At 55.8% G+C, this 15575-nt stretch overlaps 1 protein-coding gene across 19 annotated transcripts in view; it reads right to left on the reverse strand.

Moving 5' to 3' along the window:
* The window catches only part of MACF1 (microtubule actin crosslinking factor 1), a 148692-nt gene that overhangs the window by 80190 nt on the left and 52927 nt on the right, over window positions 1–15575 (reverse strand). For all 19 annotated transcript variants that reach the window (XM_074562696.1, XM_074562688.1, XM_074562687.1 and 16 more), the window contains 23 exons: window positions 15411–15565; window positions 14996–15272; window positions 14419–14547; window positions 14063–14140; window positions 13743–13904; window positions 13008–13112; window positions 12149–12244; window positions 11406–11531; window positions 9044–9196; window positions 8411–8565; window positions 7854–7980; window positions 7230–7413; window positions 6459–6628; window positions 6005–6183; window positions 5678–5816; window positions 5029–5222; window positions 4229–4391; window positions 3831–3914; window positions 3614–3721; window positions 2873–2971; window positions 2541–2693; window positions 2359–2447; window positions 1787–1922 (listed from right to left, as the gene is read on the reverse strand). In XM_074562696.1, the coding sequence (XP_074418797.1) occupies window positions 1787–1922; window positions 2359–2447; window positions 2541–2693; window positions 2873–2971; window positions 3614–3721; window positions 3831–3914; window positions 4229–4391; window positions 5029–5222; window positions 5678–5816; window positions 6005–6183; window positions 6459–6628; window positions 7230–7413; window positions 7854–7980; window positions 8411–8565; window positions 9044–9196; window positions 11406–11531; window positions 12149–12244; window positions 13008–13112; window positions 13743–13904; window positions 14063–14140; window positions 14419–14547; window positions 14996–15272; window positions 15411–15565 (3261 nt within the window). The remainder of the gene's footprint in view (window positions 1–1786; window positions 1923–2358; window positions 2448–2540; window positions 2694–2872; window positions 2972–3613; window positions 3722–3830; window positions 3915–4228; window positions 4392–5028; window positions 5223–5677; window positions 5817–6004; window positions 6184–6458; window positions 6629–7229; window positions 7414–7853; window positions 7981–8410; window positions 8566–9043; window positions 9197–11405; window positions 11532–12148; window positions 12245–13007; window positions 13113–13742; window positions 13905–14062; window positions 14141–14418; window positions 14548–14995; window positions 15273–15410; window positions 15566–15575) is intronic.

Below are 15575 nucleotides of genomic sequence, written 5' to 3' on the forward strand. Positions count from 1 at the left end.
GAAGGGGGGTAAAAGGCTTTTACTTACCCGAGTTGCAGGGTGTGCCTTGAGCAGTTAAAGACAGAGCCTTATGGAGCAGTTCAGCCGTATCACACACAGTGTAAAGCTTGGTGTTAGCGTCCAGCATGCGACTGTTTTGTTTGCAAAAAAGAACCCCCCACACAGGTCGTCCTCTTTCACTTTGTGTGTTTTGTTTGTTTAAATCCCGGAGGGTTAGTTAAACTTGTAAGCAAGGATGTCAGTTAATCTTAAAAACAGTTGACATGAAACACAAACTGTACAGGGACACATCATGCTCAATTTAGCGCGTTCTGCTTTGCATTTTTGTCTTTTATAACTTCCTCTCTGACAGTTGGATGTTTCCAGCAAGCAAATGTTAAAGAGTTCCTCATGCTCCCTCTACAGTGAAGCAACTGCACCGCACAAGAGCCGCGGGGATCGTCTCGTAGACAGGGATCTACGGCGAAGCCCCGCTGCCATCTCTCGTTTTGCTTCCTGGGCTTCAATGAGAGCGTGAGTGAAAACTGTTCCAGCCTGAGCCCCAAAGCGCGCTCATGCTGCACGAAAACAGCCCGGCGAGCCCTGGAGAAGGCTTTTGCTCTAAAGTCTTTTTCCTGCCCAGTATGGGGGGAAAAGTGAAAGGGAAAAGCATCCTTTCCACGGGCAGGCTGCTCTGGGCTGCTCTCCTGGCAGCAGCAGAAGCAGCACCAAAGCCGCGATGGCTTAGCGGCGACTAACGAGCCGGTTTGCTCACCGTAAGCTTTCTGCTGCCTGCACGAGGGCTAAAGGGCTTGCAAGAGAAAGCATTGACGGCACCGAGACACCTGAGATGTGCCATGAAGTCCAATTTGGAGAGGAACACCGCATGTTTAGGTGAAAGCTGGACAGGCAGATTTCAAACAAGCAGCCCCATCGCCTTCTTCCCGTGAGCGGCTCGAACAGGGCTTCACTCACGGACCCAACAGCCAAAAACAGTCACACGTCCAGATCTGAGCAGGCCGTTGCTTCAGAGTACAGGGAGCCAGCAAGCAAACACACAAATATATCCATCGACACATGTATATACATTTATATAACACGTACACGTATATCTGTGAATGACCGAAGACAGCTCATAACAGAGGCAATAAGGATGCGCTTTCAGCCCTCCCTACCCAGCGACACAAGGACGGGATGGACGGGAGCGCTGGTGGATGTGAGCAGGGAATGGGACCGGCTACGGGCCGGGAAGGTCTCCCAGGTCAGCTGAGGGCCTGGGCGACGCAGTTGCCTTCCACCCTGAAGAGCAACTTTGTTCAGTCATGGCTGAGCCAAACCTGAGATACACCAGACCACACGGGCAAACACCCATCTGGAGAAACCCACCTCCTCGTGTCTCCTGCCTGCGAGACCGAGCCCCCTGCGGTTAAAGCACTGAGAGGACATTCCTCAGAGGCCACAGATTTGCTAAGGGGACCGTTTCCAGGACCGAGGTCCATCTCCATCCGTGCCCACCACATGAACAAGCCAACCCTTGTGCACAGGGCAGAGCTCTGATGAAAACCATTGCCAAGGACAACTCTCCCGTTGACCTGGGAGGCTCCTGCTTGGCCTCCAGGGACCACCCCAGCCTGGATGCTTTGGGTGGCACGTGGACGGAAGAGAAGGGAAGGCGACCACATGCAAGTACGAAAGTTGGTGGGCTGTGACCGGCCAGTGGCCACGAGACACACAACCAAGCAAAACCTTTTCCACACCCTGAGGTCCCTGTGTCCGTGCAGCCACAGGACCGAGTGGGGACCAGTACCTTGTGCTCTGTCTCCTGAGCCAGCTGGCTCTGGAGCTGCTGGAGCTGCTCCGTGGAGTCGCTGCAGAGCGCCTGGTAGGTCTCCTTCAGAGCATCGATCTGAGCGGAAATCTGTTCCTTCTCCGGTTGGGAAAGCCTGCAAGGGGAAGGGGAAATCTCTCAGGGAAACTGCAGAAACCAGCTTCCACCTCCGCAGAATTACCGTGCTCTTCTGGTGAAGGGAAAGGCCAAACCCACCACGAGTCCCCTCTTCCCAATTGCCTGGCTCAGCTGAGACCAGCAAGGGCGACTGTCCTCAGCAAAGGCTGACCTACATTGTAGTGCTCAAACCTCCAAATATACGGGGCTGGATCACTACTAACGGGGATTAATATTGCCCCAACAGCATAAATGGGTTGCATATTTCAAAGCTCTTGTTGCAGATGAGAAAAAAAGACTTTTGCGTGCAGTTTGTCACTGGTTTCAACGGGAGTGGGGCACTGGCCCCCAGGGATACCAGCAGCGCCGGCTCTAAGGTAACTCATCTCCCCCCGCCGCTCCCCCGGCCCGTCCCCTCCTCGGGCCACACTCACTTGTGGCTGTGCTTTGCCAGGAAGATTTGTGAAGTTTTGATGGCCTCAGAGATCTGCTCCTTCTTCGCAGCCAACTCCTCATTCAGGGCCTGTTGGGGAAAAAAAGAAAGCAAGCAGCTTAATTCCGCTGTGGAAAGAGAGCAGAAGTTAAACAGACTGCCTGGCGGTTGCCCCCGGTTTACCTGCTGCTCCGAGATGGATTTCTCGATGTCGCCCAGCTCTCTGCTCCCAGCAGCAGACGTCCTGCCCTGCACGCTCTGCTTCACGCCCAGGGCCCAGCCCAGGAGTTCCTTCACCTTGTCCACATGCTCCTGCTTCTCCTCCTCCACCACTTTCTGCAAAGGGAGACGGGAGGAAGATAAGCCACGTCAAAGGGGTCCCAGATTTCCAAAGCCGGGAGGTTCTCAGGAGCAGCGCCCGAGATGTAACCTCAACATGGAGCAGCGTCCGTGGGGGCACTGGACAACGAGCCTGCACATTTTGAATAGAGTTCAGCTCCACGTAGCACCCTTACCTCCTCTTCCTCCAGCCGCCGGAGAGCATCGCTGATGTACTTCACGTGCTGCGTGGTTAACGTCACCAGAGCTGTATAGCGAGTCCGCAAATCCATGAACTGCGAAGGGAGAGAGGGGGAAACAGGGCGCCTCAGTCAGGACCGGTGGATCCAGAGCGACGTACTTTACAGTAGATGACACGGATGTACCATCGCTCGCTTGGGAAGCCCCCCAGGCACCTCGCAGACCCCGTACGGCATCAATGAAATGCAGCAAGTCTGACGGGGAGGGTTGTGGCCACACACGGCATGCTGCACAACACTGGAGCGAAGGGGAGACTCCGGTCACGGACACTGGGGTGGATGCTCAACTCTTACAAAGAGGGCTACTGGGATCTTTAATATCCACAGGGAGCAGACAGGACCTCGGGTCCCTAAAGGTCTCATCCCAAATCTCCACACACAGTAAGGCTGGATGGCGCTCTGGTTATTTACCTCGCCAAGGCTGAAGGGCTGAGCCGACCCCGCTGGATTTGACCCAGGGGTTCCCAGGAGTCTAGGTATTTCATACCTGGTGCTTAGAGCACTAAGCCATCCTCTCTGGCTATTGGAAAAAACAGCGAGGGTGGAAACTTTATTTATACAAGAGAGTTCAGCAGAATGGAGCCCATTTCACAGAGGCTGCTCGGCGGTTTGCTCAGCGATGAAGAACAACCCCCCGCACAATCTCCCCCGCCCTCGCGAGGGTGGCCGCGCTCCTACCTCCTGCGTGATGGCATCCGAGGACGAGAGCATGCGCCGGCGTTTCATGGGGGACTTCTGCTGCGACTCGACAAACGCCCGGTACGTCATGAGCTGCAGCTCGTAGTCCTGCAAACGCAACCAGGGGAGGAGAAACGTGGAGCATGCGAGACACGAGCTGCCTGGGGCGGGTTCTGCCCCAGCCAGCCTTATCTAGGTGCGGGAGGGGACCCCGTACCTTGACGGCAGCCGAGTATTGCTGGGAGAATTTCTGACACTGGTCCAGTTTGGCTTGATTTTTCTCAATTTCTGCAGCCAAAGCCTTCAACGAAATTCAAAGCAAAAATGGTTGTCAGGATGGCTGCCGCGGGTGAAGTGGGCTGAATTTCAGTCCCCATCCCTCGCTTTTTGGGTAAAACCTTTATACTCTTTAAATTTTTTATGCAAGGCCCCATCTTCATCTCAAGCTAAGCAGAGTTTCTCCATTTCCCAGACACCCAGCTCAGGCCTGCAGCCTCCTCCCCACTGTGTTTCGTATTTTCAAGCTCACAGATGAAAAGATTTTAGTTAAAAAAAAGAAAGGACGCGGTAACCACAGCGACCACGCCATGGAGACATCACGAGGTCCTGCCTTACCGTTTGCTGGCTCAGCTGCTCCGACAGCACTCGGCTGTCCTCCGCCTGCCCAGGCTTCATCAGCTCCTGCTGGACCGTAATCTCCTCGATCCACTGGATTAGGGCACTGTGGCACTGCCGGTAATCACTCAGCACCTCCTGGATGCTCTCCAGCTCTCCATGGCTGAGAGGAGAACCAACATAAATAAGAGGAGGGCGAAATGCCACCCTAGGCTACAGGGATACCCTGGCCACCAGCAGGAATCTCATCTGGAAAAATATCGCTGCTAACAAGGCTGTTGGAGCAGGGCCAGCAGAGGTCACGAAGATGACCAGAGGGCTGGAGCCCCTCTGCTGTGGGGACAGGCTGGGAGAGCTGGGGGGGTTCAGCCTGGAGAAGAGAAGGCTCCGGGGAGACCTTCCAGCCCCTTCCAGTCCCTCAAGGGGCTCCAGGAAAGCTGGGGAGGGACTCTGGAGCAGGGAGGGGAGCCATGGGACAAGGGGGAACGGTTTTGAACTGCAAGAAGGGAGATTGAGATGAGATCTGGGGAAGAAATTCTTTGCTGTGAGGGTGGTGAGCCCCTGGCCCAGGTTGCCCAGAGAAGCTGTGGCTGCCCCATCCCTGGAGGGGTTCAAGGCCAGGTTGGACGGGGCTTGGAGCAACCTGGGCTGGTGGGAGGTGTCCCTGCCCAGGGCAGGGGGTGGCACCGGGTGGGCTTTAAGGTCTCTTCTAACCCGAACCATTCTGTGATTGTATGATCCAAGATCTCAGATGAAGGGTGAAAGTAAATCTATGAAAGGAGGCAGGAGGTTTCTCTCACCGGGTCTCAATCTGGGTGCAGACGCGCTGCCAGCGATCCCACAGCTGACTCCCCTTCTCCTGGTAGCGCTCGAGGTCGATGCTGCGCTCTTGCCGCAGCCGGTACAGCTGCTCTCCCACCGCCTTCGCCTTTGCCATCTCCTCCTCCAACGTGGAGAAGACGCAGCTCTTGTCCTTCACTTCCCCGAGCCATTGCTGCAAAACCACCAAGAGACAGCACCAGTTCAACATCACGGGAAGCGAAGGGCACATTAAGTTCGAGATACCCTCCTGCCCAGAGCTGAGAAGCCTGAGAAGGGGTTTATTTTCTCTCTCTCCTTAACCTGCAAAGAACTGGCTGATTACAGGAGGTGCAAAATGGAGAGGACCATGTTCCCAGCTCAGAGCAAATTAGATCGGTTCAGCCCATGTCCTCAGCAACAGGACAGGTAGCTGCCAAGATGCTCACGTGTGCCCTACAAGAGAGAGCACAAGCCGTAGCAGCTCCTTTACCTTCACAAAGACTAAGGGATCGCGTAAGCATCTGTACCGAGGCAAGAAAAATGGCATACAATGCAAATTCAGCAGAGAAAGGGAAGGACCCCACTCGACAAACACCACGGCAGTGGCCGGTTTCTGCCCACCCACCTTGGGAAGCGACCAGCACCAACCTGCAAGGCCACTCTGTGCGACTGAATGGCGGCCAGGTCAGCGGGAACTGCCTCCTCTTGGCTCAGCTTCACCTCGTACCCTTTGACCAGAGATTCTGCCCCTTGGGTGTTACGGATAATAACATCAACCGTCTTCAACCTGGCAAATCAAACAGAGGCAGCACGATGACACCCAAAATTTGGCAGACATCCTCTTGATCGTGAGGCTGTTTGCGCAGAGGGATGGAGCTCAGTGCAAGGTTTGTTAGAGGGCCAGAAGAAAGGTCTTTAGCAGAACCAGGCAGATACAAAAAAGGTACTTGGGAACAGAGGCACGTTCCGACTCACTTGTCCAGGTAGATGGAAGACAGCCCATACATCTGGTCCATCTTGTTCACCACGAGGTCAAGTTCCGAACGCAAGTGGGGCGTGCTGGGCCCCGCGGGCGCCCTGTCGAGGAAGCTGTAGCACGTCTCCGAGACAAACCGCAGGTCCGACTGCAGCCGCTGCAGATCCTCCTGCATGCGCTGCGGAGGAAGGGAAAGAGCATGAAAGGAGAGCCCAAGCAGGCGGAGGAAAAGCAGGATTGCCCTTGGCAAAGGAGGTGGTATGAAATGAAGCAGGGAGCCCACCTGGAGAGGTTCCCTGCTACCTTCTGTGCAGCAAGATCCCCTCCAACCCCATGCAGTCACACACCCACCACCCACACATTCACCCTGGAGAAGTTAAAAAGCTATTTTTGGCACTTGCTAAAACCCAGCAGCCACCACCTCCCTCCCCATGTCACAGCAGCAGGACTGACCTCCTGCTCTGCAATGCGGATGGTGTTTTCCTGGATAGTATCACCATCTGCTCGGGCGCTGCTCGGGGACTGGATTCGGCTCACTAGCCTCTGCTCACACTCCTCCAGGCGCAGACGGATATTCTTCAGCTCAGAGAGATACGTCCTGGCAACGGTCTCATCCTTGTCTTCTGCGAGTTACAGACAAACCAAAACAGCAGCTCAAACAACCCTGGTCGGCACCTGCCCCAGAAGGGACCAGTCGGGAGCCCTGGAGCCAAGCGCGGCATCGCGCTGACGCCGAGGCAGCGGGGTCTCTGCTCAGACGGAAAACAAGTTAATCAAATCATCTCGTTCAAACGCAGCTGAGAATGAGCCCGGCCACAGGGCACCTCGCATGATGAAGCCGGAGTCCCCAGTCTTAACGGGATTCGGTCCTGCTGTGTCATGCCAGAAGGCAACCGCTGCTCTGAGCAGCAGGACTGCGACCGCTACATATATTTTCTTAAATATTAAATGCTCAGAATGCATCCTAATGACTAAACCCATCTCCAACAATGCTGGGGTAAGAGGGCTCAGCAGTTAAGCTGAAGCTGCAAAGTCAGGCCCTCTCCGCAGGAACATCACTGGACGAAGGCCGAACACTTGAATGGATGGAGAAATAAGGAGAGCAGCTGCTGACACCATCAACTAGTTAGCTCAGGGAAAAAAAGAAAACTAAGCCATCCCATAAATCCTCTGTTTATGAGTCCCCACAGCTCCTGGTTAATCCATCAGCGCTTTGAAGCTCACCGTTCTCCATGGACTCCAGCAGCTGCCGGATGTGTTCCTTGGAAGACTCCACTTCCTCCTCCAGGCGCAGCCGGTCCGACACCGAGAAGAGCTCCGAGTCCCGGCTGTCCTGCAGGAAGTCCTCGTAGTGCGCCTGGAGGCTCTTCATGGCTTGCTGGCATTCCCCTTGCGCTAAGGATCTCAGCTGCAAGTGGAAAAGCAGCACATGGAACCCCCGGGAACAACTTCCTATGCATCACCTGAAGCCACCCTCCCCAGCCTAATCACCTTCGTTTGCCAAGTGAGTATTTCCTCTTTAGAGGAGAAGACAAGCCCCCCTGTATCAGCCTCCCGCCTCCCTCCAACCTTGCTCACTCCTTAATGAAACACTAAGTCCACAATCCCTTATTACAGTTCAGCAGCAGACTGCTGACGCGCTTTTTATGGGGAAAAACTGCAAATCATTTTGCACAGAACGCCCAAGCCTGGGTTTTCCCACTGCTCAAGGTGCAAAGACTCTCGACTTCCCCAACCTTGCAGTCTCTGGTCTTCCCTCCAACACTTCCCCGGCTCCTCAGCCACACAAAGAAGCCCAAACAGGGAACGACGCAGCCCCGGAGCCAGGCAGAGAAATTCCTACCGTACCTTTTCCACGCTGAAGCTTTGCACCAGGGCTATGTCCTTCCGCAGGTAATTCCAGGAGATGAGGCTCTTCGTGTTCATGTGGAGCTGGTGCCAGAGCGCCATCACTTTCTGGTACAACTGTTCTACCCTGCAAGGGGAAGGAGCAGATTTACCAGCCCCAGACCTCCCCAGCACGCTCAGCCCTGACCCTGTTCATCCACCAGCCACCGCCGCCGGCCAGCAGCCCATGAAGGCAGCGAGCCCAGCCCGGCAGCCCACAGCGAGCCATGCTCCTGCTGTCCAGTGCCAAAGGTCCCTGGAGGGATCCCTCCTCCCAAATCATCGTTTTCTCTTCTGCAAACTACTACGCAGTTGCTGCGATGGAGTTCACAGCTGTACAACCACAAGAGATTCCTTCCCTTGCCTTAAATCAGCTGTGTCACCCACTCCTCTTCCTCCACACCAGCTCCTCTCCCACTCCCACCCCAGATCCATCCCCTCCCGTGCCACCAACCTCCTCCCCAGCTCCCTGCCATTGCACCTCTGGGACTCCCCTGCAGCAAAGACCAGCAAGTTACCTGTTGGCCATCTCGATGGCCTCTTTGTTGGGCGGGGGGATCAGGAAGCAGACAGAAGGCACCATGGCCTCGTTTCCCGTGGGACTGATCACCTTCCACTTGGTCCTCTGGGAATTGTCCTCCAGCACGCACTCGTCGTTCCTGCAGATGGTGATCTGCAGCGGCACCAACACCACCCAACCCATCAGACACCAGCAGCGGGGCTGCACACGCCTGCCCTTGCTGCCAGCTCCCCTCCTGGGGGCGAGCCAGCTTCCAGAAATATACGGATATATGTATTTTAATCAAGCAACAGCCTGGTATAGTGCCAAGCAGTGCAGCACGCTCATGTCTGGAGAGGAAGGGACAAGGAAGTTAAACGGAGCTGGCTGCCACCCACGTGCTTTTTTGGCTGAGGCCGATGAAGCCCATCCTCCCTGGGGAAAAGGACTTTAACTCCTGCCCAGAATAAAACTGAGACACAGAGATCTACTCCAGGAAAAACAGCCGCGCTATTTCCCTCCTCCTGTCTTCCCACTCCATTCCTGCTTTCCATTGACAGACACCACGGAGCTCACCCTAAACCATCACGGGCGTTGCTCCCCTGCCTCCTCCCTGCCTTCCCCGTCAAAGCGACACCCTTCCAGCCCTCACCTCGATCTGCCGATAGTCACAAACGGCCTTGATGGGGATGGTGCTCTTCACAAGGTGCTCCGGGTTCCTGGGCCGGAGCTGAACGATGGTTTTGGACCGTCCCACCAGGCTGGCGACGGAGCTCTTCGACTGAATAAGCTGCTCCTTCTCATCCTGGCAGAAAGAAGGATGAAGAATGGGTTGCGGGAGGCAGGGGAGAGGAGGTGTCTTCCAAGCATCTCGGCACCCCCCACCCCAACGCTGGTCTGCAAGAGCTACACTGGGATCTCAAGGGCTGAACAGACACATCAGGAGGATGCTGCTGCCCTAACGGGATGGGAAGAAGGGTCAGGAGAGATGGGATGGGAGGGAGATCTGATGTCCAGAGGCAGGGGTAGGACCTCTCCGCTACTACTCCCACCGCCCTGCAACGCCGCATGCACGCCTCTGGCTCTTTTGCTGCTAAGGACAAGAAAACATTTTCTTTCGAAAGGGGAAAAAAAGAGAACTCAGCATACAGCAAAATTAAAGTCCCAGGAGACGTAAGGGGCCAAGAGCAGGACAAGCTCCAGCCCAAAGCCGGGGACATTTAGTTGTCTGGAGGAGAGACCACAGAAGCATGCTCCCTTTTCTAAAGCAAAGGATGAAGGCACGTTTAAACCAATGGCTGGAATGGGGATACGATGAATTAAGCGGATAAAAAGTCTCAGGAGAAGGGGCTAGTGGTGGAGTGATCGCACAGGTCTCTGGGTTTGGGCAGAAATTTGCCGGTTGGAGGAAGATGTGGCGTAATTGATTCCCACAAGTCCCTGCTGGGTTCGGTGACGGGGACAACCCGGGGGACGGGTGGAAAAGCACCCCTGGAACAGCCTCCGGCACCGATGGAGACGTGTGCGGACCACGACACTGGCAGCTCGTGTGATTAGTGGCAGCTCAGCCGGTTCCGGCAGCAAAAGTTTAGAAAGGATCCCAGAAAAATGTTCTCCCTCATGCTTGGTACTCTCGGGGTCGGTTAGTGAGCTAACAACAGTGGAGGATAATTTGATGGCAAAAAATAAAAGAAAAATAAAAGAATAAATGATTAAATAAACTACCTGTGCCTGTCCCAGGGAGCATGATTGGAAGAAATACAACTTTAACTCATTAGGTAAGAAAGAGTAATATAGCTGAGCTCAGCAGCTGCCCCAGCCCTGAGATGGTGGCCACTCTCCGCCTGCCCGGACGAGCCTCTCCCACCCCGGGTGGCATCTGCCAGACTCCTGGTGTTACAGCGCTCGCACACACAGACCCCAGGAGCCTGGCCGGCTGCTCCCTGTCCTGGTGGACACACCAGGATGACCCCGAGACCAAGACAGAGAGGATGGGACCCCCCAGGAAAGAAGACAGTGAGCCCTAGCCCAGCTGATGCACCCATCGCAAACACCCAGCAATGGCATCCCGGCTTCACTGGGGACACACTGGACACCAGTGGTGTCCACACCACAGTGGTGGAGCAAAGCCAAAGCAGCCACCTTCCTCCACACACTCAAATGTCACCTCCTGGCACTTCCACCAGCGGCTCAGCGGTTAAACCACAGCCAAAATCCTCGCCCCGACCCCGGTTTCAAAGCAAACCATCTGATGCTTTGCTCCTTGGGTTTTGGTTTTACGTTGGGTTTTTTTCAAGCCAATCAGGACAACGAGATCACGGCGCGATTGCCCATTGCCTGCTCTCTGCTACGCCGCAGCTAAGCCAGGCCACATGTTCGGAGATCAGCGCTGCCAAGCCCCCGAGCCCCCGTCCCCACTGCAGCCGGGCTGCCCTGGCTCTCCCCCCACCAGCACAGCGCGATGGATTAACACGGGATTTGGTCTGGATAAAGAGCAGGCATTTCTCCACATCCCACCGTGCTCCTAGCAAGCTCAAGAACAGAGACAGGAGCATCCTACGGGCTCTGCGCGACACCTCTGTCAGCAGAACATGACCAGCTCCATGCAGACCTGGATGAAGGGCACCGATGGGGAACGACCAGCTCAGCAGTTTTATTTTTCCCCATCTCAAGGTATGAGTTTGCACAGACAGCATGTGCCACCTGCTCTTCACCCCGAGGCCGGTGCCTCTAATTAACAGCCACCCTGTAATGACTGAGATCCAGCTACCATCAGCAGCGTTACATCCTGCACCCTGTGGCCACGTACAAACACATGCAGCAGCTCCAACGAAAAGCAGAACATTGACCGAGATGGTGAAACAAACCACGTTACGTGAATCTGTGCCATTGCAGGAATAAAATGAGCCCAGTTTCCCCTGGGAAGCAAGAGGTGCCCCAAGCGATGCTGCTGGACCGGAGCAAGAAGGCCACCCATCGCCCACCCAGGGTGGTGGGGATGTTGGAGAACCCACCATGGAGTCCTGCAGCAGGTCCTCCAGCCGCGTCAAGCTCGTGTTATGGTCGCAAGAATACTTCCTTTTGATGGAGTCCTGCAGGTTGCGCAGGTAGGTCTCTGACTCCCGGGCATCGCTGAAGAACTGCAAAGGCAAAGAAGGTCACGGAAACCTGCACAAGTCCATCGAGCAGTCAGCAGCACACAGCAGGACAAGGGTCCACCCCAATGTCTCAACATGAGGAAAAACTTCTTTGCTGTGAGGGTGGCAGAGCCCTGGCACAGGCTGCCCAGAGAGGTGGTGGAGTCTCCTCTGGAGACATTCCAAACCTGCCTGGACGCCATCCCTGTGCCACCTGCCCTGGGTGACCCTGCTCTGGCAGGGGCTTGGATGGGATGATCTCCAGAGGGCCCTGCCAACCCCTGCCAGTCTGGGATTCTGTGATCTAAACCAGCAGCTCCCAACACTTTTCTGGCCTTAGGGCTGTGAGGACAGCGAGCATCCCACACGGATGGCCAGCACCACATGGACATTGATCCCTTTGGCCCTAGCGAGACATCCCCAGAGAGCAGCTAAGGAGAAAGAGATGATCCAGCAGAAAGCAGCCCCCGTGAGGAGACAAGTCAGGAGAAAGCAGCGCTCACGAGCACCACAGATCCCTCCCTCCCTCTCTCCCAAAAGGGAGCAGCGGTGTATGAAGCTCATATAGTGGGATGCAGCGGACGGTGATGAGGGAAATTTGGGCTGTCCTTCCCAAGTACCTGGAAATAGGCGGCGTTCTCCTTCACGTGCTGTTCCACACACAGGCAGAGCTGCTTAATCCACTGCCACTGGGTCTGCACGGCAGCACTGTAGGCCTGGGGAACACACGCATCAAACGGCGATGAATAACGAGCATTTACCAGCCGGGAGGGTCACAGGAAGGACACAGCTACAGCCGGCGGGATGTACATAAACGCGCAAGATCTGGCTGCAGCCGGGAGCCAGACACAGACATGAAGAACAGCAGACCCTGGACCGGCGATGCCGGGGGCTGTGGCAGGCACAGGTTTGCTTTCTCCCACCCCAAAGAGAAACACCAGGGAGAAACATGTCCCCGCAGCCCTTTGCTTCACCACCACGGTTCTCCTGCAAGCCTGGACAACTCCAAGCCGAGCCGAGGCCATTCCCTGCATCACCTCACGGCAGGAAAGGCTCATGCTCTATAAAAGCGTATCTGTGTCTTAATTCGAGGTGGGGATTATTTGGGAACGGCCTCGAGCTTCTCCTTGCACTCCCCAGAATAACACAGCTCTACCACTGCACTGATGTTCTTCTGCCACCAAAAAAACCCCACTTTACCAGCCCTGGCTGCTCTTTTTTAAGACCACCCTGGGGCAGGACAGCAAGTTTCCCAATCCCAGATGAGAAGCTGTGGCTGCCCCATCCCTGGAGGGGGTCAAGGCCAGGTAGGACAGGGCTTGGAGCAACCTGGGCTGGTGGGAGGTGTCCCTGCCCAGGGCAGCGGGTAGCACTGGATGGGCTTTAAGGTTCCTTCCAACCCGAACCATTCTGTGATTCTATGATTTGCTGCCAGCCGATTCCTGGGGCTCGTCCCGGCTCCTCCGTGTGCCCACTCACCTCTACGGTTTGCTTGGCTGGGTGGTTCTCCAGGGACAGCAGCTCAGCCGTGTCTTGGAGAGAACGGAAGACGTCCTGCTTCTCCTCCAGCTCTGTCGTCAGCTCCTGCAGGGAGGACACAAGCACAGTCCAAGTCTCGGCTGTGGGGAGCAGCCTCTCTCAGAGCATGTGTCCAACCAACACAACCCGCAGTACGGGAGCGCTGCGGTAAATACCAGCGGGTCCCCGGGAAACCAGCACGGCTGATGGGAGCGCCACAGCCGATCGCCATCAGGGTGCCTCCTGCGCACCAAACACACAGGGCAGACGTGGCACAGACACTGGAAACCTGCCCGGGGACCTCTTCAGTTCCAGACAGTCCGATTGTGGAAAGACAGCAATTTATTCATACTGCCTTAAAGAGGAATCAATTTTGCTTTTTAGCGCAGACTTTTCCCGCCCGCCCCCCTGCTAGTTAAAGATTCCTTTAGCTCCAAATAGGGCGTAAAACAGATCTTTTGATGCCTTTCGATTGAAACCCGATTGAACAAACACTTTTTTTGCACTTTCTGCTCTAGGGAGAGCCTTTTTGTCGGCTGCACTCATGAGCTACAAGCTCAGTGACCTGGGAGGGAGCATCCAACCCCTGGGGACTTGAGGTCTGTTGGTAGCTGAAGGTCCCGCAGCGGATCGAAAGCAGCAGCAGCGCAACCAAGAGAGCACCCATCCCACCAGCCCTGCCCCGGGGCCACTCACCGAGAAGTAGTTTCTCTTGGCAGCAATGTTGGGGTTGTTGTCGCTCCAGTCATAGGCCAGTTCCTCCTCCTCCTTCTCATTCAGCCAAATCAGCTCAGCGGTGGCTTGAGACACAAACCTGTGCAAGCTCTGGAGGTGTCTCAGTCGGAAGCTCGAGGTTTCCTGAACAAAACGAAGCGTGATTCCTCTTCCCTGCTCTGAAGGCGACCGGTTTCTTCCCCCCTCCCCAGCCTCGGCACAGGGATGCTCAGGAGCAGGGTGGCAGGGATGGACCCCGCGCTCCCCGGGCAGTGCTACAAGCCCTCTCAGAGCCCACTCACCATCAGCTTGCAGTACTGTGTCTCCAGCTTGCCAAGGGTCTCCGTGTAGCTAGCGCGGAAATTCTGAGACATTTTACCCTAAAGGATGAAAAATGCTCCTGTTACCTGACACAGGATGGCATCGCTTGAAACCCCATCTCCAAATTTTTTTCCCCAGCTCTGTGTGAGCAAGAGGAGGTGGAGGGGATGGCTCAGGGCAGCAGTCTCTTGCACCAGCCCAGCATCAATTGAGAAGCTCCGTCCTTGAAAAATACCTCTGCCCCAGGCACCTTGACCGACAAGAGCCGATCCTGATGCCCTCACCTTCCCGTACACATTGTGCCACGCACTGTGTCACCCAGCCCGTGCCACCATACCTCGTACATCCTGGCCTCCTTTACGCTGGAGCCCAGGTCCTCCACACTGGTATGGACGTGCCGCTGGGTCTCCAGCTGGGTTTCCACGCTCGGCAGGTCAGTCCCCCACTCTGCCCGTTCCAGTCTCATCTGAAACAGGCCAAGAGGTCCAAGTCAGCTCTCCTCATCTGCAGGAGCATATCTCGAAAGGACACGAGGGCAAGGAAACCTCCTAGGTCACTCAAGAAGGAACAAACATCACACCAGTCCTGGCAGAAGGTCCTAAGCCAGTGCTCCAACACTGAATGACTTCTGGGACAACCTACACAAGCTTCACACCCACATAAGACCAAAGGACTGACTGCACCAGTACAGATTTGCTTCCAGCTTTGAAAGGATCTTTGGATACCCACTGATCAGCAGGATCACAAGAGAGAAAACCCGACTCAAGACAGAAGCATCGGCGCCCTCCAGAAACTCTGAACCACCAAAGCAATTATTCACAGCTAAAGGCAGGAAAAAGCCCAGGCCAGCTCCTCTCCTTCCCGCATCAGTGTGAGCGGAGGCAGGCAATGTGTCCCCGAGCGCCAGCGCTCACCTGCATTTCCTCCACCCAGGCCAGCAGCTCGTACACAAACCGGAGGCTGCCTTCATCTTCTGAAGAGGAGATGGCCACCAGCTCTGTCCTGGTCATGGGCTTCCGGAACCAGGAGGCGGAGGAGGTGTGCAGCCCTTTTGTTAGCGAATCGCCTTTCAAGTGCGTCGTGCTCAGTGTGGAAGTGGGCGCCAGCTCCAGGGTGGAGAAATGGCCTTTCCTGTACAGGTTAGTGCATTCCAGCCTCAGCGTCACCAGCTCGTCTTGCAGCCGCATGATCCTGGAGGAGCAAGCAAGGCACGGGTAAGAAGATGCACGCACACTCCATCCTTCCCTGCAGCAAGCTGAGGAGCCCCGTGCATCAGCCCCTGACCACGTTTCTCCACCCACACACCATCTGGGACACAGCCCCTCTCACCTGAACACCAGCTCCTCCAGCTGGTAGTAATTCTCATCCCGAAGGATCTGCACATCCACCTGTAGCTGGCGGATGAGCCCCTCACACTCCTGCAGGTAGACGACCACGTCGGATTCGTACTGCACCGGCTGCCCCGACTCCAGGTGAGCGGCGTCCTGCACCGAG

The sequence above is a fragment of the Larus michahellis genome, chromosome 19 (genome assembly GCF_964199755.1).
Source record: "Larus michahellis chromosome 19, bLarMic1.1, whole genome shotgun sequence".
NCBI lineage: Eukaryota > Metazoa > Chordata > Aves > Charadriiformes > Laridae > Larus > Larus michahellis.